Genomic DNA, 19,874 nt, shown 5'->3' with positions numbered 1-19,874 from the left:
TTTTTTAAAAGTGAGAAATATGGCTTTTGGTGTAGTTTGCATATACAAAATGATTAATTACAGAGATCTTTGAAAATTTTAGAAAATAAAAACTTCAAAGATCATCAAATAAATAACAGATATTGTAGTCCATTGACCTTTGACTGAGAATCTTCAGCTGTTGCCCTCTTAATGCATATTTTTGTAATTTTAAAGTGCTGTCAACTAGTGATTTTAGTCTACTGCCAAATATGCAGCTGAAGCGTATCATTTTTTTTTTGCTACTGTGAAATAAAGTGTTGAAAGAAATCCAAAATAAAGAAAAAATTAGGAGCAAATGAAAGAAAGCTACATGAAAAATCACATCTGGGGATGAGGAGGAAGTCAGATGCTTCTAAAAGTAATTGTGTTTTTCAAGTCAATAAATTGTATTATTAATCACTCCAGCATAGCATAACCTTAAGAAAATGAGCAAAGATTGAGCACTAAGAGGTTTCCATGACATGTTACCTTTGGCCAGTGCAGCTGGTTTGGGAGAAGCAGTGTTTGTGAAGGGAAGCGGGAGGAATCTGAAGCTAGCCATTCTTTCTCTAAGGCAGCCTGCACAAATAATAACATTAAAATGTACATACTTCAGTTTACACAGCTTTTACAAAGATACTTTTAAATTTTCTTAAGGCTACAGAAGTTAAGATAGTATATATCAGAATGCTTATTTACAGGAAAACTTTCTATTTGCTACTGAGAAAATATTAAGCATTTTTTCAGTGCAAACATGTAAACATATATGGTCTAAGACTTTTAATTCCCAAGTAGAATAAAGTGAGAACTTGAGTACTCAAGTGCTCTAAAATCAAGTAGTGCAAATCTCAGTGCAATTGTTTAGTAACTCTGAATCTGAACCAACTCCAATGCAAGTGAAGGAAATAATGTAATTTTTTAATAAATTAATAATAATTTCTAACAAACTTCAATATTAAAAATGTATTTGGAACAATATCACAGCAGTAGGGTGTTTGCCTTGCGTGCAGCTGGCCCGGCTGAGCCGGGTTCAATTCCTCCACCCCTCTCGGAGAGCCTGGCAAGCTACCGAGAGTATCTTGCCTACACGGCAAAGCCTGGCAAGCTACCCATGATGTATCCAATATGCCAAACATAGTAACAACAAGTCTCAGAATGGAGACGTTGCTGGGCCCATTCGAGCAAATTGATGAACAACGAGAGGACAGTGTTTGTTCTAAAATAAAGTGACGTCTACATCTTGTTTTTAAAATTTCACATATTTTGTAATAGGATGCACAAAGTACCAATTAAAGACATGGTTACTGATATTTTCTAATATAACCATTAAGTAAGAACAAACATTAAGTAAGAAGTACAAAAACATTAAGTAAGAAGTACAAAAATTGAGCAGTGCTATTTTGTATTTCCTTGCTCTTCATCTTAAAATATCTCTCTTCCATTTGTGCAGTTTCCAAATCCACTTTATTTCTAGAATAGAATTATATTGTTCATGCCAGTTTATAATTATGGATAAAATTATCTAAACAACTTCTTGAAAGGCCACTGTGAAAGTGAGATTAATATATCCTGACTATTGCCTAGCAATGCAATAAGAGAACTTTACTTGTAGCAAACAATATCATGAAATAATCAAATTCATGATACTTGACTATATATCAGCTGTTATATATACATAACAGCTTCAGTCAGTGTTTACACAGGTACCTTGATCAATTTCTTCGGAGTCTCAAGCTCATCTCAGTCTATGTCATTTATAAGATTTATACATATTTATTAGGTTTATAAAGTACTATTTTATGCACACAGGATTCATATTTTTAATCATTTCCTTAGTACAAGAATAAAGAAAAATTCAAATCTGTCCCAAAATTTTCGTAGCTTGTTAGTCATAATAAAACTCTTTCAGTGAAAACTAAATATAAAGATTCTGTAACTTTGGTACATCTACACAATGGAATACTATGTAGCTGTCAGAAAGGATGAAGTCATGAAATTTACATGCAAGTGGTACTACATGGAAAGTATCATGCTAAGCGAAATGAGTCTGAAAGAGAGGGACAGATATAGAAAGATTGCATTCATCTGGGGAACATAAAGTAACAAAATAGGAGACTAACACCCAAGAATAGCTGAGATAAATACCAGGAGGTTTACTCAATGGCTTGGAGGCCAGCTTCACACTCTAGGGGTAAAGGTAGCCCAGATGTATAAGGGAGCACCAAATGGGGGGTATTGGGAGGATTCCCCCAGGATGGGAGCAGCATGCTAAGACTAGACTCTAGCTCAAACATGTTGCCACCTGATCCCTCTTCTGCAGGCCACAGCACCCAAAAGGAGAGAGAGAACAAAAGGGAGTACCATGCCACAGAGGTAGGGTGGGATGGGGGGATGAGGAGGGTGGGAGGAGTACTGGGATCAGTGGTGGTGGAAAATGGGCACTGGTGGAGGGATGGGTACTCGATCATTGTACAAGGGAAAGCCAAGCACAAAAATTTGTAAGTCTACAACTGTACCTCATGGTGTTTCACTAATAAAAAAAATTAAAAAAAGAAAACAAAGAAAAAATTAACACCCCCCCCCCCCAAAATATAATGATTCTATGTGAAGAAGACACTGTTAGAAAAATTTTCATTCCAGAGGATTCTGGGAGGACAGAAGAGTAGCAAAAAACAGTGCAACCTAAATAGTAGTAATTGCACTAGTATAATCTGTCTGGTGTAACTATATAACTCTAGAGAATCTGAAGGCTTGTAACTTCTGAGGGATAAGGAAAATTAATCTTTCTAATTTTTTTAATTGCATCACTGGAGATTCAGTTACAAAGCTTACATGATTGAGTTTCAGTCATACAATGCTCCAATATCCACCCCTCCACCAGTGTACATTTCCCAGCACCAGTGTCCCCAATTTCCATCCCATCACTCCCAACACTCACCCCACCCAGTCTGCACTTCTCTCTCTCTCCCTCCTTCCATTTCTCCTCCATCCCTCTCTCCCTCCCTCTCTCTCTCTCCCTTTCTCTCCTTCTCTTCCTCTCTCCCTCACTCTCTCCTCTCTCTCTCTCTCTCTCTCTCTCTCTCTCTCTTTCTCATTCTTCCTGTTCTTCCTGAGTACCTTGAACAGAGTGTGTAGTAATATGGGGAACCTTTTCTGATCCTATAATTACACAGAGATAGGTGGCCTCCCTGGTTCTTCTGTTGACAGCTCCTGACTTTCAAGAGAAGTTATTTCCATAGAACTTAAAAGGTTTAGTAACACCCCGCAGTCCCATCCAATCTATTTTCTTTCTTTCTTTCTTTCTTTCTTTCTTTCTTTCTTTCTTTCTTTCTTTCTTTCTTTCTTTCTTTCTTTCTTTCCCTCCCTCCCTCCCTCCCTCCCTCCCTCCCTATCTCCCTCTCCCTCTTTCTTTCTTTCTTTCTTTCTTTCTTTCTTTCTTTCTTTCTTTCTTTCTTTCTTTTTTTCTTTCTTTCTTTCTTTCTTTCTTTCTTTCTTCTTTCTTTTTGCTATTTTGAGTCAGAAATAAAGACCAGAATATGTGGGTAATAAACTAGAAAGTTAGCAAATGCACCACAGCCAGCCAAAGACTTAGAGAACTGAGAAAACTTTTCTATAATGACTCAAGCTTATCGCTGCAACACAGAGAGCTGACAACAAAATGAAACAAAAACAGTCAGAGAAAATCAATGGCAGGACATATTCAAAGGATTATGCCTGGGTTCAATTCCAGCACTTCCTCATCCCCAGAGCATAGCTGAATACAGCCCTGCAGGCCATCAAATACTGCTGGGTGCGGCCCTGGGCATCTGCAGCACTGCTAGTGTGATCCAACTATCTCTAACACAGCAGTGCTCGGACACCATCCTAGTTATTGGCGCTTGCTCTGAACCTACAGAGCAGTTGGTAGACAATGGCCAACTGGACTCCACAGCTACATTATACCACTTGGAACACCCTACTCCGCAAATAAATAAATAAATAAATAAATAAACATCTGCTATGCAAAAATTCTGAACAGACTACACCTTCCAGGTATACTTCATTCTCTGATTAAAATATATATAGCTTTTAAGAATTATTTGGAAAACAAAGAAAATAGAACAAGCGATATAAATAGGAAAATCTCAAAGAGAAAGAGAAACAGACAGAAAGACAGACAGACAGATACAGACAGAGACAGAAACAGAGTCAGAGAGAAGAAAAGTGCCTGCCACAGAGGCTGGCTGGGGGCAGGGGAAAGAAATGGGGACATTGGTGGTGGGAAATTTACACTGGTGAAAGGGCAGGTGTTGGAACATTGTATGACTAAAAACCAATCACAAACAACTTTGTAACTATATATCTCACAGAGACTCAGTAAAGGATGGGTGTTAGAAAACTCTCACTCTTTTATATAGCAATAATTTCCCTTTTCATAAATGATGCCAATCTACCATAGTTTCATTATGTCTGTAAATCAAACTGTTTCTTCTTTGCAGAGCCTGGCAAGCTCCCCGTGACGTATTCGATATGCCAGACACAGTAACAACAAAGTCTCCAATGGAGACGTTACTGGGCCCGCTCAAGCAAATCGATGATCAACCGGAGGGCCTTTACTTACTTACTTACTTACATCTTCTTTGCAACAGAATAAGCCTGCTTCCACAGAACACAATTTTTTTTTTAGTAATATCATATATATGCTGAAGGAAGTCTGATTCATGGAGACGTTACTGAGTTGGAAAAACATTACTTGTAAATTTTTATCTAATAGTACATAAAACTGAAAAAATGTTTTCTGAATATGAGGCCACAAACTTTAATGATTTATGAATTGTTAGTGTCTAATAGTCACATCTATTAGAAGTTGTAGACACAAAAATATTTAATATAATATGCTGAAGTATCTTCTTGGACTACATCCCAGAAATTGAGTCACGCTTGAATTTTTCATGTTCTCTTCACTACAATTTACCCTATACCAAGCCTCTCTCTTCTACATAAATTGATCCTTTGCTTAAAATAATTATTTGTACTATTTCAGGTTACTTTAATGGAATCTCATATGAATATTTGTTTGGAATTTTCACTAATTATGAAGTCCAAAAATCACTTTTTAAGCTTTTAATGGAAATACAAAACTATTCCTATTATTGAAGATGAGTATTATATTCCCTAAATGATTCTTTTTCACTAAACTATCAATATATATAATTCTCTTATTTTTCCATTGCCAAGTGTGGTTTTATTTCCCCATAACATACTTAAAATGTAATCATCTATGAAGTTAACTGAGATAGGGATATTTTGATATGAATGTTTTTCCACCAGAACTCAAAAGCTGACCAGCTTAAACATTTTAACTCCTTCCACAAATTATTGATATAAACTGATTGAATTTGGCTTTGGTCTGAAGCAAAAAAATCCCAATTTTATGGTGTGGTTTTCTGCATTTATAATATTTTACCTTTTTATCTACTCTGGTTTAGGGAGCTGTTCTAGGTTTACATTATTATAATGATTTACAAAGAAATGTAAGTAAAAGAGAAAATATGTTAAAGTTAAGTCAACAGTCAGATAAAATACAGTTCACAATTCAAAAAGTATAAAATAAAATAGCCCACGTAGATCACTGTGCCATATCACTTAACATGATTATTATTATGCTAATATAGATGTTTTATGACAAACTGATAATTCTTTCCAAAGAAGATTGAGGTATAGGCTAACTAGAACTGCAAAAACTAATTATTTTTAAAAATGATTATTTACAGTCAACTAAAAAATAAAATGTCCTATTATTTGTCACTGTTTCAGAAGTTCATTCAATTGTATATAATAGGTGTTTAAAATTGAAAATAAAATAGGTGTTTATAACATAATAGTTATATATAGCAGGTGTATAAAATTATGCAAGTTTTGAATATTTCAGAATTTCCTGGAACTAGTTTTGTTTAAGACAACTGTATACTTAAGGATGCCTCTATGTTTAATACCTATGAAGATAGAATCTTCCTCCTGTGTTAAAAGTCGAAACACTACCCAGACTGATACATGACTCAACAGTGAACAGTGATTTAATTGATAACTTTGGACCTAGTTCACAGTGGAGGTAGGAGCTAAAATTAACTAAGGGAGGGACCTATAGGTCACATCAGTGCTCTGTTGTTATTGCTTTTATATATGAATATAGAATAATTTAATATGAAGTGTTTTACTTTTCAACCATAAGTGTCAAAAAATTGTCCTAACATAAAGAAACAAAATAGGAGACTAACACCCAAGAATAGGTGAGATAAGTACCAGGAGGTTTACTCCACGGCTTGGTGGCCAGCCACACATGCTAGGGGAAAAGGCAGCTCAGATAGAGAAGGGACCACCAAATAAAGGGCGTTGGGAGGATCCTCCCAGGATGGGAGAAGCATGCTGAAAGTAGACTATAGACCGAATATGATTGCCACTCAATGCCTCTTTTCCAAACCACAGCACCCAAAAAGAAATAGAGAACAAAAGGGAATGCCCTGCAACAGAGGCAGGGTGGGATGGGGTGGATGGGGGGGGGGGGATACTGGGATCCGTGGTGGCGGAAAATGGGCACTGGTGGAGGGATGGGTACTTGATCATTGTATAATTGAAATCCAAGCACAAAAATTTGTAAGTCTACAACTGTACCTCATGGTGTTTCACTAATAAAAAAAAATGTCCTAGTGGGGTAAATTTCAGAATTTAGAGTTTCAGGTGTGGTCAATTCCTTGGAGAGCGAAAAACATGATATAACCAATGAGACAAGACTTAGCATCAAGAGGTCAAGATTTCCTTTACCTAGTTCCTACCCACAGTTTTCATAGTATAGATGATATCCTGTTGGTTGTCAAGTCAACATGCATGTGAAGTAGGTCTTATTTTTTAAGATAATAAAGTTAGTATTTATTAAAATACAATAGTATTTGTATTTATGGTTCTGATGTACACAGTTAATGCTCCTCACAACCACCAAAGTACCCAAGAAATATCAACAATATTCTTATATAAATAACTTCTAGTCTACCTCTTCGTTCCTGATGCCCTTCTCATCACAGCCTTTGGTAAACTCAATTTTGTAATCTAGGTCAGAGATTGTTCATTTAATACTTTGTATTACCTTGTTGCTCTACATAGTACAGACTAGTGAGGTCATCCAGTATTTCTCCTCTGACTTATCTTGCTTAACATGGTTATGCCAAGTGGATGAAGAAATAGTACTGGGGCTAAGACATTTGCTCTGCATGTGGTCAGCTTTAGTTTGATTCCTGACACCGCATTTAGTCACCTGAGTACCTTCAGGTGGATTCCACAACAGACAGGCATAATGTCTGAGTACTACTGGGTGTGGCCCACCGCACCCCAACCCCTAACCCCCACCCCAAACATGATATCCCCGATTCTAACCAGACTTCATCTAAGTACAAGATTTCATAATTTCTGGTTGAGTGGTGTTCCATTGTTTACAGATATCACATTTTTCCATCCATTTATATGTTGTACATTTGAGTTATTTCATATACTAGCCATTGAATTCAGTGTCACAATTATGTATGCATATATTTCTTTGAATTATTTTGGGGGGAGTAGGGAAGGTGGCAAATGCCAAGCAGTTGAATTGCTGGATAATATAAAAATTCTCTTCTTATTTATTTATTAGAAATCTCCATACCATTTTTCATGGTGTTTCAACCACATGACATTTCCAAAACACTGAATGAGAATTTTTTTTTATCACATTCTGAACACTAGTTGTTTCTAGTCTCTTTGATACTCCAGTCTCACCAGTGTGATACAAGATCTTACTGTCATTTTTATTTTATTTCCCTGATAAGTAATGAGGAGGACATTTCCAGATGATTACTGATTGTATCTTTGTCTTCATGGAGGAAATATTTCTCTCTTCTCCCATTCCCATTTTTATTAGTATTTTTTTTACTATTAAGTTTTGTGAATGCTTATGAATCTTAAATGTTAGTCATTATCTGATGCAAATATTTTCTACCATTCACTAGAATATGATTCAATTTTACATTTGGGTTTTTCTTTTATATACATGTAAAAACTTTAAACTAGATCTTATCTTTTAATGGCCTTAGTTTCAACTATCCTCTTATTTATTCATTTCAGGGGCATTGGCTCACATCAAGTGGAACTTTTGGTTTACTTTTGGCTCTGTGCTCAGGGATCACTCCGGTGGTGCTCAGCCATATGTGATGCCATGAATCAAACCTGGGTTGGCAGAATGCAAGTCAAGCATCTTAGACTCTGACTATCTTTCCGAATCTCAAGTTTCCTCCTTCTAGGAAGAGTTGTCACCTCTGCATCTAGGGAGTTGGCTAATAATTCTGAACAGAATTCCTGGGACTACACTTTGTGCCTGTTCTTCAAGTAATTTCTAGGTGTGAGAGCGTACAATGCCCTATCTCTGTAATAGGCAACAAACAATTGTCCCTCAGTTTTCACTATGAATAAGGCCCAAATTCAATTGTACTTTTTCAGTACCAGATACAATATTATTTCTGACGGTTTTGACATTTTGTGCTTCTGCTCTACTCCTCCTATAGGCATCCTTGGGACTTTGGGTTTCTGGCCTTTCTGAAACATACAATAGACATAGTCTCATGAAAATAAGTTATTAATTTATTTTATCCTGAACTCATAATTAAATGACTGGGGCCAGAGAGATAATAAAGGGATTAATGTGATAGCCTTGTAAGTGACTGATTCCAGCTTGAGCCTGACACCCCATTTGACCTCTCAAGCATCTCCAAGAGTGACCTTTGAGCAAAATTCAGAAGTAACCTCTAAGCACATCCAGGTGTGGTCCCACAAGTATCCCTTTTTATAACTGAAAAGAAAATAAACTAAAAGACAAGGGTGGCCTGATAAAGGGCTTGGGATGGAACAACTAAGATTTGTTGATTTATTGTGAAGGTCTCATTCATCTTCACATGTCAAAGTTAAAGCTAACCTACTCTAGCAGCAATTTTACTTTACCTGGAAGGTGGAAGGTAGACTTCTCAGAGAAACTTTATGTCCATGTAGGGCCTGAATGAAAGCATCTGGTTTATAAGGACTTCTGTCATGTAAAAACTTTAACTTCAGTTCCACAGACAGGTATTATGATAGCTCAGGTAAAGTAACCATAACCAACCTCTAGATAATAGCCAATTACCTCATTATTGGGTGTAGTATGAGGAAAACAAGATGAAATTCTTTTTTGTGACCTCAAAGGGAAACAAATAATAGCTAAATACATAACTGTTTGATTACTACTATGGATGTCAATGGTGAGGGTCCATTTCCATTCCTGATGAGGTCACTAATAAATAAGATGTAGGGTGACATTGCTTTGTCCTTCTTCCACAAGGAGCTTAGGTTTAGCTGGATACACCCATCACAGTGCTCCTGAGGCACTTCCATTCCATTGTGTTTATCTGTAAACAGTCTTCCCTATGCTCTCCTCCCCACCCAGTTAATCAGCTTTCCCCCTAATCAGACTCTGTTAATTTGTAAGGTCAGATTCCTCAGAAATCTATGATTTTATATGTATGAGTGAAATATTGCCTTTCTCCTCTCCTTATGCCTTATGAACAGTTTACTTTAAAGCAATGCCCTTTTTGTATAGATACAGGAAGACCGTTAACATTATGCCTTGTAATTTAAGATTTAATTGGCTTTGAATATTATTCACTCCCAGGCATCTACTTTCTCAACTTAAGCCTCAGTTGCCCTTAGTTCCTAGCATCCCAAAAGCAGAGTCCCGACGAGAGACTGAATGGACACAGGGCAAGCGGTGAGCTACCCTGGCAACGAAATGGGCCAGGCCAAAGTGCCATGATTCTTAACTATAAGTTAAGAGTTTGATCATAGTCAAATGCTGTCATGATCCAAAGGTAACGACGAGACTAGGATCCTGCTAGGGGTGGGAAAGACTATCTGGACTGAGCACTGTAGTCTGAGATTGAGATGGCCCTAGGAGAGCAATTCTATAAGTTTAAGATATTTCTTACTGTATCCATACAAAATGGTTTATATTATATATGCTTATATGCTTGTCTGACAAGGAGAGGAGAGACACACCCATGGGATTCCGCTCTAGGGTGGGCCGTCCTGCTGAGAAAGGATCTGTCCTAGGAGAGGTTTTCCCTGAGGCTAAGATTTCTATCCCTATTGATTGTGACCACACCTATGTGTAATTGTTCCCCCAATTCTTCATGGAGAGAGATATAATGAGACTGTAGAATGGGCAAAGGGGGCAGAGGCAGAGAAGAGAGACTGATATGGATGGAGAGAGGATTGGAATAAACTGCAACTAAGACCAACCATTCTGGCCCTTGTTCCTTCCTTTGCCTGCCCATTGCCTTCGACCTCCCCAGGGTGGGGGAAGAAGGGTGAGACTACTGAACTTGGGTGGTGGGAGAGATAGAGCCACCGCTGCTGTGTGCCGTGCCCCCTTCTTGAGTTTACACACAAGGTACTATTTCTGACGGATAGTTAAACACACAACAGTTTTGTGACTCCTGCAAAAACTTGCTCCTTTGTTTTATGGTGAAAGAGATCCTATCCCATTGCTGCATTTGCTCTGAATAACTGGCTATATCACATTTTTAATCATTTTCTATCGTTGGAACCTATTACAATCATCAGTTGGATTTTGTCATACAACTTTTGATCTTGAAATTATCCTATATAAATTTTGTTTTCTGGACCATTCCTCAAAATTAGCTAAGTGTATTTTATCCACAATAAGCAGATAATTTGACACTTTCACTTTCTTCTGTCCATATGCCTTGATAAGGCATCTTGATCAATAATATGCCTGTACTCAGAAACATCAGAGTCTAGTAACTACTCCTTGGATAATAGTTGCATTTGGATGGAAATACAGGGAGTGAAATAAATATATATCAATAATTCAGGATTTTTTCCTGATATTTTAAGGCATGTGAATTTCTTTTCCCGACCCACACATTTAAGAACAGGTGTAGTCTAACTCAGTCTAACTCAGTCTAACTCAGGGGGGCTTAATATATACAAGCCTAATCTTGGTAAGTTTTATTGTTTCTCTTTCCTTGAATTTTTCAGGTGAGAGGTCTGGGTATGAACAGAGAATTATTTAAGTGTCTTTATTGCTACTAAATAAATGCTCTCATTTTGGGCTGAATAGAGAATTAAGGGAATGACTTGGAGTTAGAAGAGAGGGAATCTAATGATATTTTCCCCTGTAGGACTGTCTCTGAAGTTCTCCTTCATGAGAAAAAAGGCAAGGTCATTCAGACAGATTAATGATCCAGCACATACCCAGCATACAAGATCATGGGTTTAGTTCATGGCAGCAAACACACAAAAACAAACCCCATATGAAAAGGGATCAGAGAGAGTACAGGAGTAAGTTGCTTGCCTTCCATTCAGCTGATTCTGATTTGATCCTCAGTTACATATGGTCTCCTAGACACCACTAGAAGTGATCACTGAGCACAGAGATAGGAACACCCCCTCAAGCACCACTGGATATAGCCCCAAACCAAAAAACAAACAAACAAACAAAACAATCATATAATACACAAGAAATGCCCCCACATGGTGCTATCAAGATGATGCAAGCATCGAACATTCATCTTATTCTAACATCTGCTCTCCACTTACATGAGGCTGTAATCACAATCTGATAGTTATTTTGGTTGATTTTAATGATTGTGTATCCGAATACCAGGAAATAGATCCAGATCCTGAGTCTCCTGAGTAAAATGACTGCAAGTTTTTCACATTTCCATTCTCAATCATTATATGGGGTGGGAAAATACTACCCATGAACTGGCTTGATTCCAACTAACCATCAAGAAAATACCTCTATGAATCTGGGACACAGTCAACTATTTCAACTCACTGGCCACAGTTTGCAGTGGCATAATTGCCTTCTATTTCCTGGTTGGGGAACAAAAAGTATTCTGTGTAATATCTAATCCATGCAGCAATCAGCTATAATTGGCTAAAAAAACTCAAGTGTAGTGTGAAAGTTGATATAGAAACTTGGAAAGAAAATGGCTTGGCTTGAATTAATAAGTTTAATTAAATATATTGTGAGAATAATGTACATTTCCCTAGCATCTGTCACATTATCAAGAGTGCTCAATAAATTGAATACTTATGGAAAATATTGCCTTGTAGAAAGAATATTGCTGCGCAACCATTCCTCATAGGTCTCTAATATTTATGCACAAATTAGAACAGATTAGGTTCCAGACCACATTTTAAAGAAAATAATATAGCTAACATCAATGGAAGATCCAGTTTTTATTATTTTCCACAGGACAGAAGACAACAAATTTGTTTTATGTCTGCTGTAATAAAGATAAAGACATCATTTGGAACATAGAATGGGGGGGGGTGGATTTATGGTCCTTTTGTAAAACATGGGATTATTCCCTAGTGCTGGAATTCCTAGGGGAATTCCCTTGGGAGACATGTTTCAGATTTCCTCCTGGAATTTGGGAGGCTAGAGGAACTGATATGACCATGAGAAAGTTCTTGTTGCCTATCATGACAAGAAATGTCTCATTTCTTTTGCTAACATCCCTGAAAGTACAGCAATCAAATTTAGACTGCAAACAGGATAAACTCAGATTCGTTATAGTTTGTTACACTTAAAATTTAAAGTAAATTGTGTTTAATGAAACTGAAATAAATTTATTCTTAACTATCACTGTAATTTCAGCTAACCATTTGTCAAAAATATTTCAAAGAGAGATTTTACTAAGAAAACAATTTCATAGCACTTAAAAAATTAGCAAATATTTATACAAAGTTTCCTAAATCATCAGCTAGGTTATCAAGACAATGTTATATTTAACTATTGCAAATATGCAAATATTTTCTGGCACCTCATAAACTTAGTTTATGGTGTATGCTATATATGCCTATGAATATAACCTGGCACCAATCATGATATCTAACATATTGTGAACACTCATCATTTATTGGCTATTTATTGGCTATTGGCTATTATTTGAACAACTATATTTTTCTATCATTTTAAAATTAAAAATTTTTTTTAAATTTTTGGGTCACATCTGGCCTTGCACAGGGATTACTCCTGGCTAATGCGCTCAGGAATTACTTCTGGCGGTGCTCCGGGAACCATATGGGATGCTGGGAATCGAACCCAGGTCATCTATGTGTAAGGCAAACGCCCTACCCACTGTGCTATCGCTTCAGCCTCTAAAGTTAAAAATTCTTGACATAATTTCTTAGGTGTATACAGACTGGACCCTGATAGTATTTATCTTTATTATTTTGTTCTAGAATTTTACCCATTGCATATTTACTTTTCTTCTAAAACACTAAGGGAGTTACTGGTTCAAGGCTTCTATACTTGCCTCACATTTAGTTGAAGGCAATACTCTTTCTTTCACATCTCTATTCGCATATTTTTATGAAAATTTTCCCTAATGTTAAATTCTATGCTCTATGCCTTAATATTCCTAATTTTTGCAATAATTTTCATGATAATCAACTTTATATTTATGTGATATTGGGAGATATGCCCCATGCTGCTCAGGGTTTACTGCTGGCTCTGTGATCAGAGATCATTTCTGGGGCGCTCAAGGGACATATGGAATGCCAAGTCTCAAAGCAGGATGAAACACGTGAACGTGCAAACAGCCTACTCTGTACTTTTTCTGGGCCTAAGATTTTTTTCTTTCATTTTTAATTGTGGTTTAAAAAATTCTGGCACATTTTTAATTTTTATTTTTTTCTTTTGACCAATCCTGGTGTTCAAGATTTGCTCCTGGCTCTGAGCTCAGGACTTACACCTAGTGGGGTTTGAAGACAATATGGACTGCTAGGGATAGAACCTGGGTTAGCCACTTGTAAGGCAAGTGCCCTACCTGCTATATTATCTCTCCAGTCCTGAGACATTTTTTTAAAAATATTCCTTTATACACTATTTTGAAAAGACGTTTATGCCTCTATGTTCGCTGCAGCGCAATTCATAATAGCTAAAGTCTGTAAACAACCTAAATACCCCAAAAGATTAATGGGTAAAGGAATTGTGGTATATATTCACAATGTAATATTATGCAGTTATTAAAATGATGAAACTGTGCAATGTCCCATTAAACGGGTAGAATTAGAGGGTATAATACTAAGTAAAGTCAGTCAAAAGGAGAACAACAGACATTGAATGATTTTTACATATGTGGAATATAAATAAACACTGTGGCTCACAAAATTGCTTATAACTGTTACTTGTATTTAGTGTTCCAACACCAGTCCTACCCCCAGAGTGACCATTCCTCCACCACTGACCTACTTTCCCAACCATCCCATGCTTGCACACTCAGAACATACAAAACAAATTTTTATATTATTCGTTACAACAAAATGGCTAATGGAATTATTAAAAAATATTACAGTTAAGAGAAAATTTGTGAAAATTGTTATATCTCACCATGAGATCAGTAAATTCTTGTCTGAAAGTATACTAAGCTGATTCTTGTTAGTTGAATGTTCTGTTTTATTCTTTTGTTTATTAAGCTAAGTTGACTTCTATGTTACTTTCCCATCTGATTTGGTGTCTTCCTACTGGGATGTCAGTATTTAGGAATCTGGAGATGTTGTGCAGACAAGTCAATGAAATATTCTTTTATAAGTAGTTTAGTCTGGTCAAGGTATTGAAGCTTCAATTAGAACTAAGATACTATTTTTTAAAAAATTGAAAATGTAAAAGATGTTTAAGGTCCTGAAGACCAATCAGAGCAGACAGATTTAGGGAATCAAAATTCTAAAGAGTATAATCTCTGGTTGACAAGAGTCATATATCCCTACAACTTTCCTTCAAAAAAATCCCAATTTTTATTAATAAGAGAAACCAAGAAAAATACGAGACCCATTTGTGGCAGTCTTGCTGGCCTAAAGAGGCACTGATTGAAGGGAGGGATCCCAAGACAGGATTCAGGGACCAAGATCCTCAAGGAAAAGTATTACAGAAATTTAAGTTTTGTTTACATTTGTTTCCCAATATTGAGAAATATATGCGTAGGACGATGTCTAGAATGAAAGGGAAACAATAATAGCTACATTTTTTGTACAGTTGGGCTGGAGTGATAGCACAGCGGTAGGGCGTTTGCCTTGCACGCAGCCAACATGGCAGACCGCAGTTCGATTTCTCCGCCCCTCTCGGAGAGCCCGGCAAGCTACTGAGAGTATCTCACCTGCATGGCAGAGCCTGGCAAGCTACCCATTCAATATGCCAAACACAGTAACAACAAAAGTCTCCAATGGACACAGTACTGGGCCCGCTCGAGCAAATAGCTGAACAACGGGAGGACAGTGACAGTGACAATTTGTACAGTTGAAAAATAGTATGTAAGGCACAGACAAAGAAAAAATGATATGGTTACTGTTCAGTTTTCATTTAAGGAATCACATTAGCTCAACCCTAACAGAAACAAGAAGAAGACAAATCTTACAAAAGCTTAAAAATAGAATTCAAACAATTTATACCTATAAAAATATACCTACCAAAATAAAGTCAAATAATCTTTAAAAAACCAAATATATTCCAGTCTTTACATTTTTTACATATAAAATATCTGGTAATCAAAAACTAAATGAAAAATATAAAAAAATGATTGAAAATACAAGAGAAATGGTTAAGAGAAATTAATCTCGCTCTTCGTCCCCCAAGCTGTGGTGATCTTTTCTGCCACCCAGATCAGTTTATCCACCGGTACTTGAACCTGGGACTTGAATTTCTCCCTGGAAGCCCTGCAGGCGTCCTCTCAGACACTGGGAGAAAAGCAGCCCTGAGCCTCTACCTCTTCCTCTTCATCTCCCAAACTGTGCTGATCTTCTCTGCCACCCAGGTCAGTTTATCCACCACTTCTCAAACCCAGGACTTGGATTTCTCCCTGCAAGCCCCCCAGGAGTCCTCTCAGATGCTGGGAGAAAGGCAGCCCTGAGCCTCTGACTCTTCCTCTTTGTCCCCCAAACTGTGCTGGTCTTCTCCACACCCAGTCTTTACCCCTCCCCACACACCAGGTTTCCATGGGGGAGTGGCCTCTTCAGACGTGGGCGTGGCTTTTGTAGAAGTGGGTGTGGCCTAATTTTCGGGGTCAGCGATCATGTGGCCACAGGTAATTTACCCATACCAAGAAACCTAGTCCCCATACCTACACACAAACATGAAGAAACAACACAAATCCCCCACCATGTGGGGATGAAGATGAAAAGAGTCCAGAAGCATCAATAGGTGCTACTCACCTAAAGAAACTCTCTGAGAAAGAATTCAGATATGAATTCATGAAGATGTTCAATCAACTCAATGAAACAGTCAGACAGATATCCAGTAACATGACAGAAAAAATCGACAAATTACGAGAAGAAATGAGAGCAGAAAAGTCATGAATGAAAGATTCCGGAGATAAAATAAAAAACTCAGTCTGTGACCTCAACAAGAGGCTGACTACAGCTGAAGACAGAATCAGTGAGCTGGAAGATCAGCTGCACCAAACCAACAGGCAACAACAAACAATGGCAAGGGACCTCAAAATAGCTCTAGAGAGAATCAGAGTCCTAGGAGATGATTCCAAGAGGAACGACATTAGAATCATTGAACTACCAGAAGCTCAGAGAAACAATCCCAATGAAAAAACCACGGTTAAATAAATCATTGCTGAAAAATTCCCAGAGCTTGACAATACAGCCATTCAGTTTCAAGGAGCCCAAAGGGTGCCAGCTAAAAGACACCCTAATGAAAACACTCCAAGACATATCATAGTTAGAATGATGGATGCTGCCAATAGAGACACAATACTGCAAGCAGTAAGGTCAAAGAAGAAAATCACATACAAAGGAGCACCCCTTAGATTCACAGCAGACCTATCAGAGGAAACCCTCCAAGCCCGAAGGCAATGGCGGGATATGGTGAAAAAACTCACTGAAATGAATGCTTCACCAAGAATACTCTATCCGGCTAAACTCTCACTCAAAATTGAAGGAACAGTACACTATTTTCTAGATAAACAGCAGCTCATGAACTTCATAGACTCAAAAACCAAACTTAAAACAAGGGCTAATGGGGCTACTATAAGACAAGACAAAACCTACAAGCACAACAGACCCTTACAGAAAGATGACACAAAACCCCATAACAGTAACCTTTCTCAATGTCAATGGTCTAAATTCACCAATTAAGAGACACAGAGTGGCAAAATGAATTCAGAGACAGAACCTAACATTCTCCTGACTACAAGAAACTCATCTCAACAGTCAGAGCAAACACAGACTCAAAGTTAAAGAACGGAAAACAATCCTGCAAGCAAACAGTTTTCTCAAAAAAGCTGGGGTGGCAATCTGGTATCCGACAATATTAATTTCAGGTTAAGTTTAGAAGGGACAGCAAAGGCTATTTTCTCCTCATCAAGGGATACATAAAACAGGAATAAATAACACTCTTAAATGTACACACACCTAATGAGGGAACAGCTAAATACTTAAAACAACTGCTAACAGATTTTTAAGAAGGACACTTCTAGCAACACAATAGTAGCTGGAAATTTCAGCATTGCCTTATCACCTCTGGATAGATCAACAAGAATAAAACTCAGCAAGGAAACATTGGCTTTGAAAGAAGAAATAGAACAGAGAGGTCTTATAGACCTATACAGGGCTTTACACCCCCAAAATAAAGAATACACATTTTTCTCCAGTGTGCATGGAACATTTTACAAAATAGACCATGTCCTAGGTCACAAAACATATCTCAATATAATCAGAAAGATAGAAATATTTTCAACAATCTTTTCAGACAATGATGCACTGAGAATAGAAGTGAATCACACACAGACACGGAGAACCAAATCAAACACCTGGAAATTAGACAACTCAATGCTGAACAACATGTGGATCAGGAAGGAAGTCAAGGATGAAATCAAAAGATACTTGGAAACAAATGAGAATGAAGACACAAGCTACCAGAACTTATGGGATGCAGCTAAAGCTGTATTAAGGGGAAAATTTATAACTCTGCAAGCATATCTCAGGATGGAAGAAAGGATGCACATAAACAACTTGACTTCACAGCTCGAGATTTTAGAAAAGTATCAACATAAGGAGCCCAAATCAGGCAGAAGGAAAAGAGATCATAAAACATAGAGCAGAAATCAACGACATGGTAACTAAAGAAACAATCTGAAAGATCAATGAAATCAAGAGCTGGTTATTCGAGAAAATAAATAAGATAGATAAACCACTAACAACACTTACAAAGAAACAGAGAGAGAGAACCGTAATAAATCGAATCAGAAATAATAATGGGGATATCACAACAGAAACCAAAGAAATTCAAAGGATCATCAGAGACTACTTTGAAAAGTCAGTATGTCACGAAACAAGAGAACCTAGAAGAAATGGGTAAATTCCTGAATTCCTATAATCTCCCAAAACTGAATCAAGAAGATGTAGAGTACCTGAATAGACGTATTAACATCAAGGAAATTGAAACTGTAACCAAAAGTCTTCCCAAACACAAAAGCCCAGGTCCAGATGGATTCACTAGCGAATTTTTCTGAACATTTAAACAGGACCTTTTGCCAGTTCTTCTCAAGCTTTTCCAGGAAATTGAAAAAAACAGAAACTCTCCGAGACAGTTTCTATGAAGCCCATATATCCCTAATACCAAAAGGAAACAAAGACACCACAAGAAAAGAAAACTACAAGCTGATATCCCTGATGAACACGGATGCAAAGATTCTCAACAAAATACAAGCAAAATAGAATTCAACAACTCATCAAAAAGATCATACACCATGACCAAGTGAGATTAATCCCAGGGATGCAAGGATGGTTTAACATTCGGAAATCAATCAACATAATCCATCATATCAACAAAAGAAAAAATATTATGATCATATCAATAGATGTAGAGAAAGCATTTGACAAGATTCAGAACCTGTTTATGATGAAAACCTTCGCCAAAATGGGGATAGAGGTGACTTTCCTCAATATAGTTAAAGCCATCTACCAAAAGCCTACAGAAAGCATCATCTTCAATGGGGAAAAACTGAGAGTCTTGCCCCTAAGATCAGGGACGAGACAAGGATGCACACTCTCTCCACTACTGTTCAACATAGTACTGGAAGTACTTACAACAGCAAATAGGCAAGAAAAAGATGTTAAGGGCATTCAGGTAGTAAAGGAAGAAATCAAACTCTCACTATTCAAAGATGATATGATAGTACACTTAGAGAACCCTAAAACCTCTACCAAGAAACTCCTAGAAACAATAGACTTGTGTAGTAAAGTTTCAGGCTATAAAACCAATACCCCAAAGTCCATGGCTTTCCTATGCAAATAGTGAAAAAGAAGAAAGTGACATAAAGAAAACAATCCCATTCACAATTGTGCCCAGAAAATCAAGTACCTAGGAGTCACCTTAACTAAGGAAGTAAAGGAGCTGTAAAAAGAAAACTACAAACTGCTACTTCAGGAAATAAAAGAGGACATGAGGAAATGAAAAAATATCCCCTGTTCATGGATGGGGAGAATTAATATCGTGAAAATGGCAATTCTTCCCAAAGCACTGTACAAATCCAATGTGATCCCCATTACAATATCCATGACATTCTTCAAAGAAATGGAGCAAACTCTCCTGAAATTTATATGGAACAATAAGCCCCCACGCATAGCTAAAGCAATTCTTGGGAAAAAGAAAATGGGAGGAATCAACCTTCCTAACTTCAAACTCTACTACAAAGCAGTAATAATGAAAACAGCATGGCACTGGAACAAAGGCAGAGCTGTAGACCAATGGAACATGGTTGAATATACTGACATCTCCCCTCAAGCATATGATCATCTAATCT

The 19,874-nt window shown here is 37.2% G+C and overlaps 1 protein-coding gene across 1 annotated transcript in view; it reads right to left on the bottom strand.

Annotated features, from left to right (window-relative positions):
• LRRIQ1 (leucine rich repeats and IQ motif containing 1) overlaps positions 1-19,874 on the bottom strand; it is a 246,312-nt gene that overhangs the window by 115,142 nt on the left and 111,296 nt on the right. Inside the window, exon 19 of the mRNA XM_056116978.1 lies at positions 490-579. Within this exon, the coding sequence (XP_055972953.1) occupies positions 490-579 (90 nt within the window). The remainder of the gene's footprint in view (positions 1-489; positions 580-19,874) is intronic.

Source organism: Sorex fumeus, unplaced genomic scaffold (genome assembly GCF_029834395.1).
Source record: "Sorex fumeus unplaced genomic scaffold, SorFum_2.1 ptg000003l, whole genome shotgun sequence".
Classification (NCBI taxonomy): Eukaryota; Metazoa; Chordata; class Mammalia; order Eulipotyphla; family Soricidae; genus Sorex; species Sorex fumeus.
Note: the sequence above shows the minus strand (reverse complement) of the source record. Positions and strands in the feature narration are given on the sequence as shown.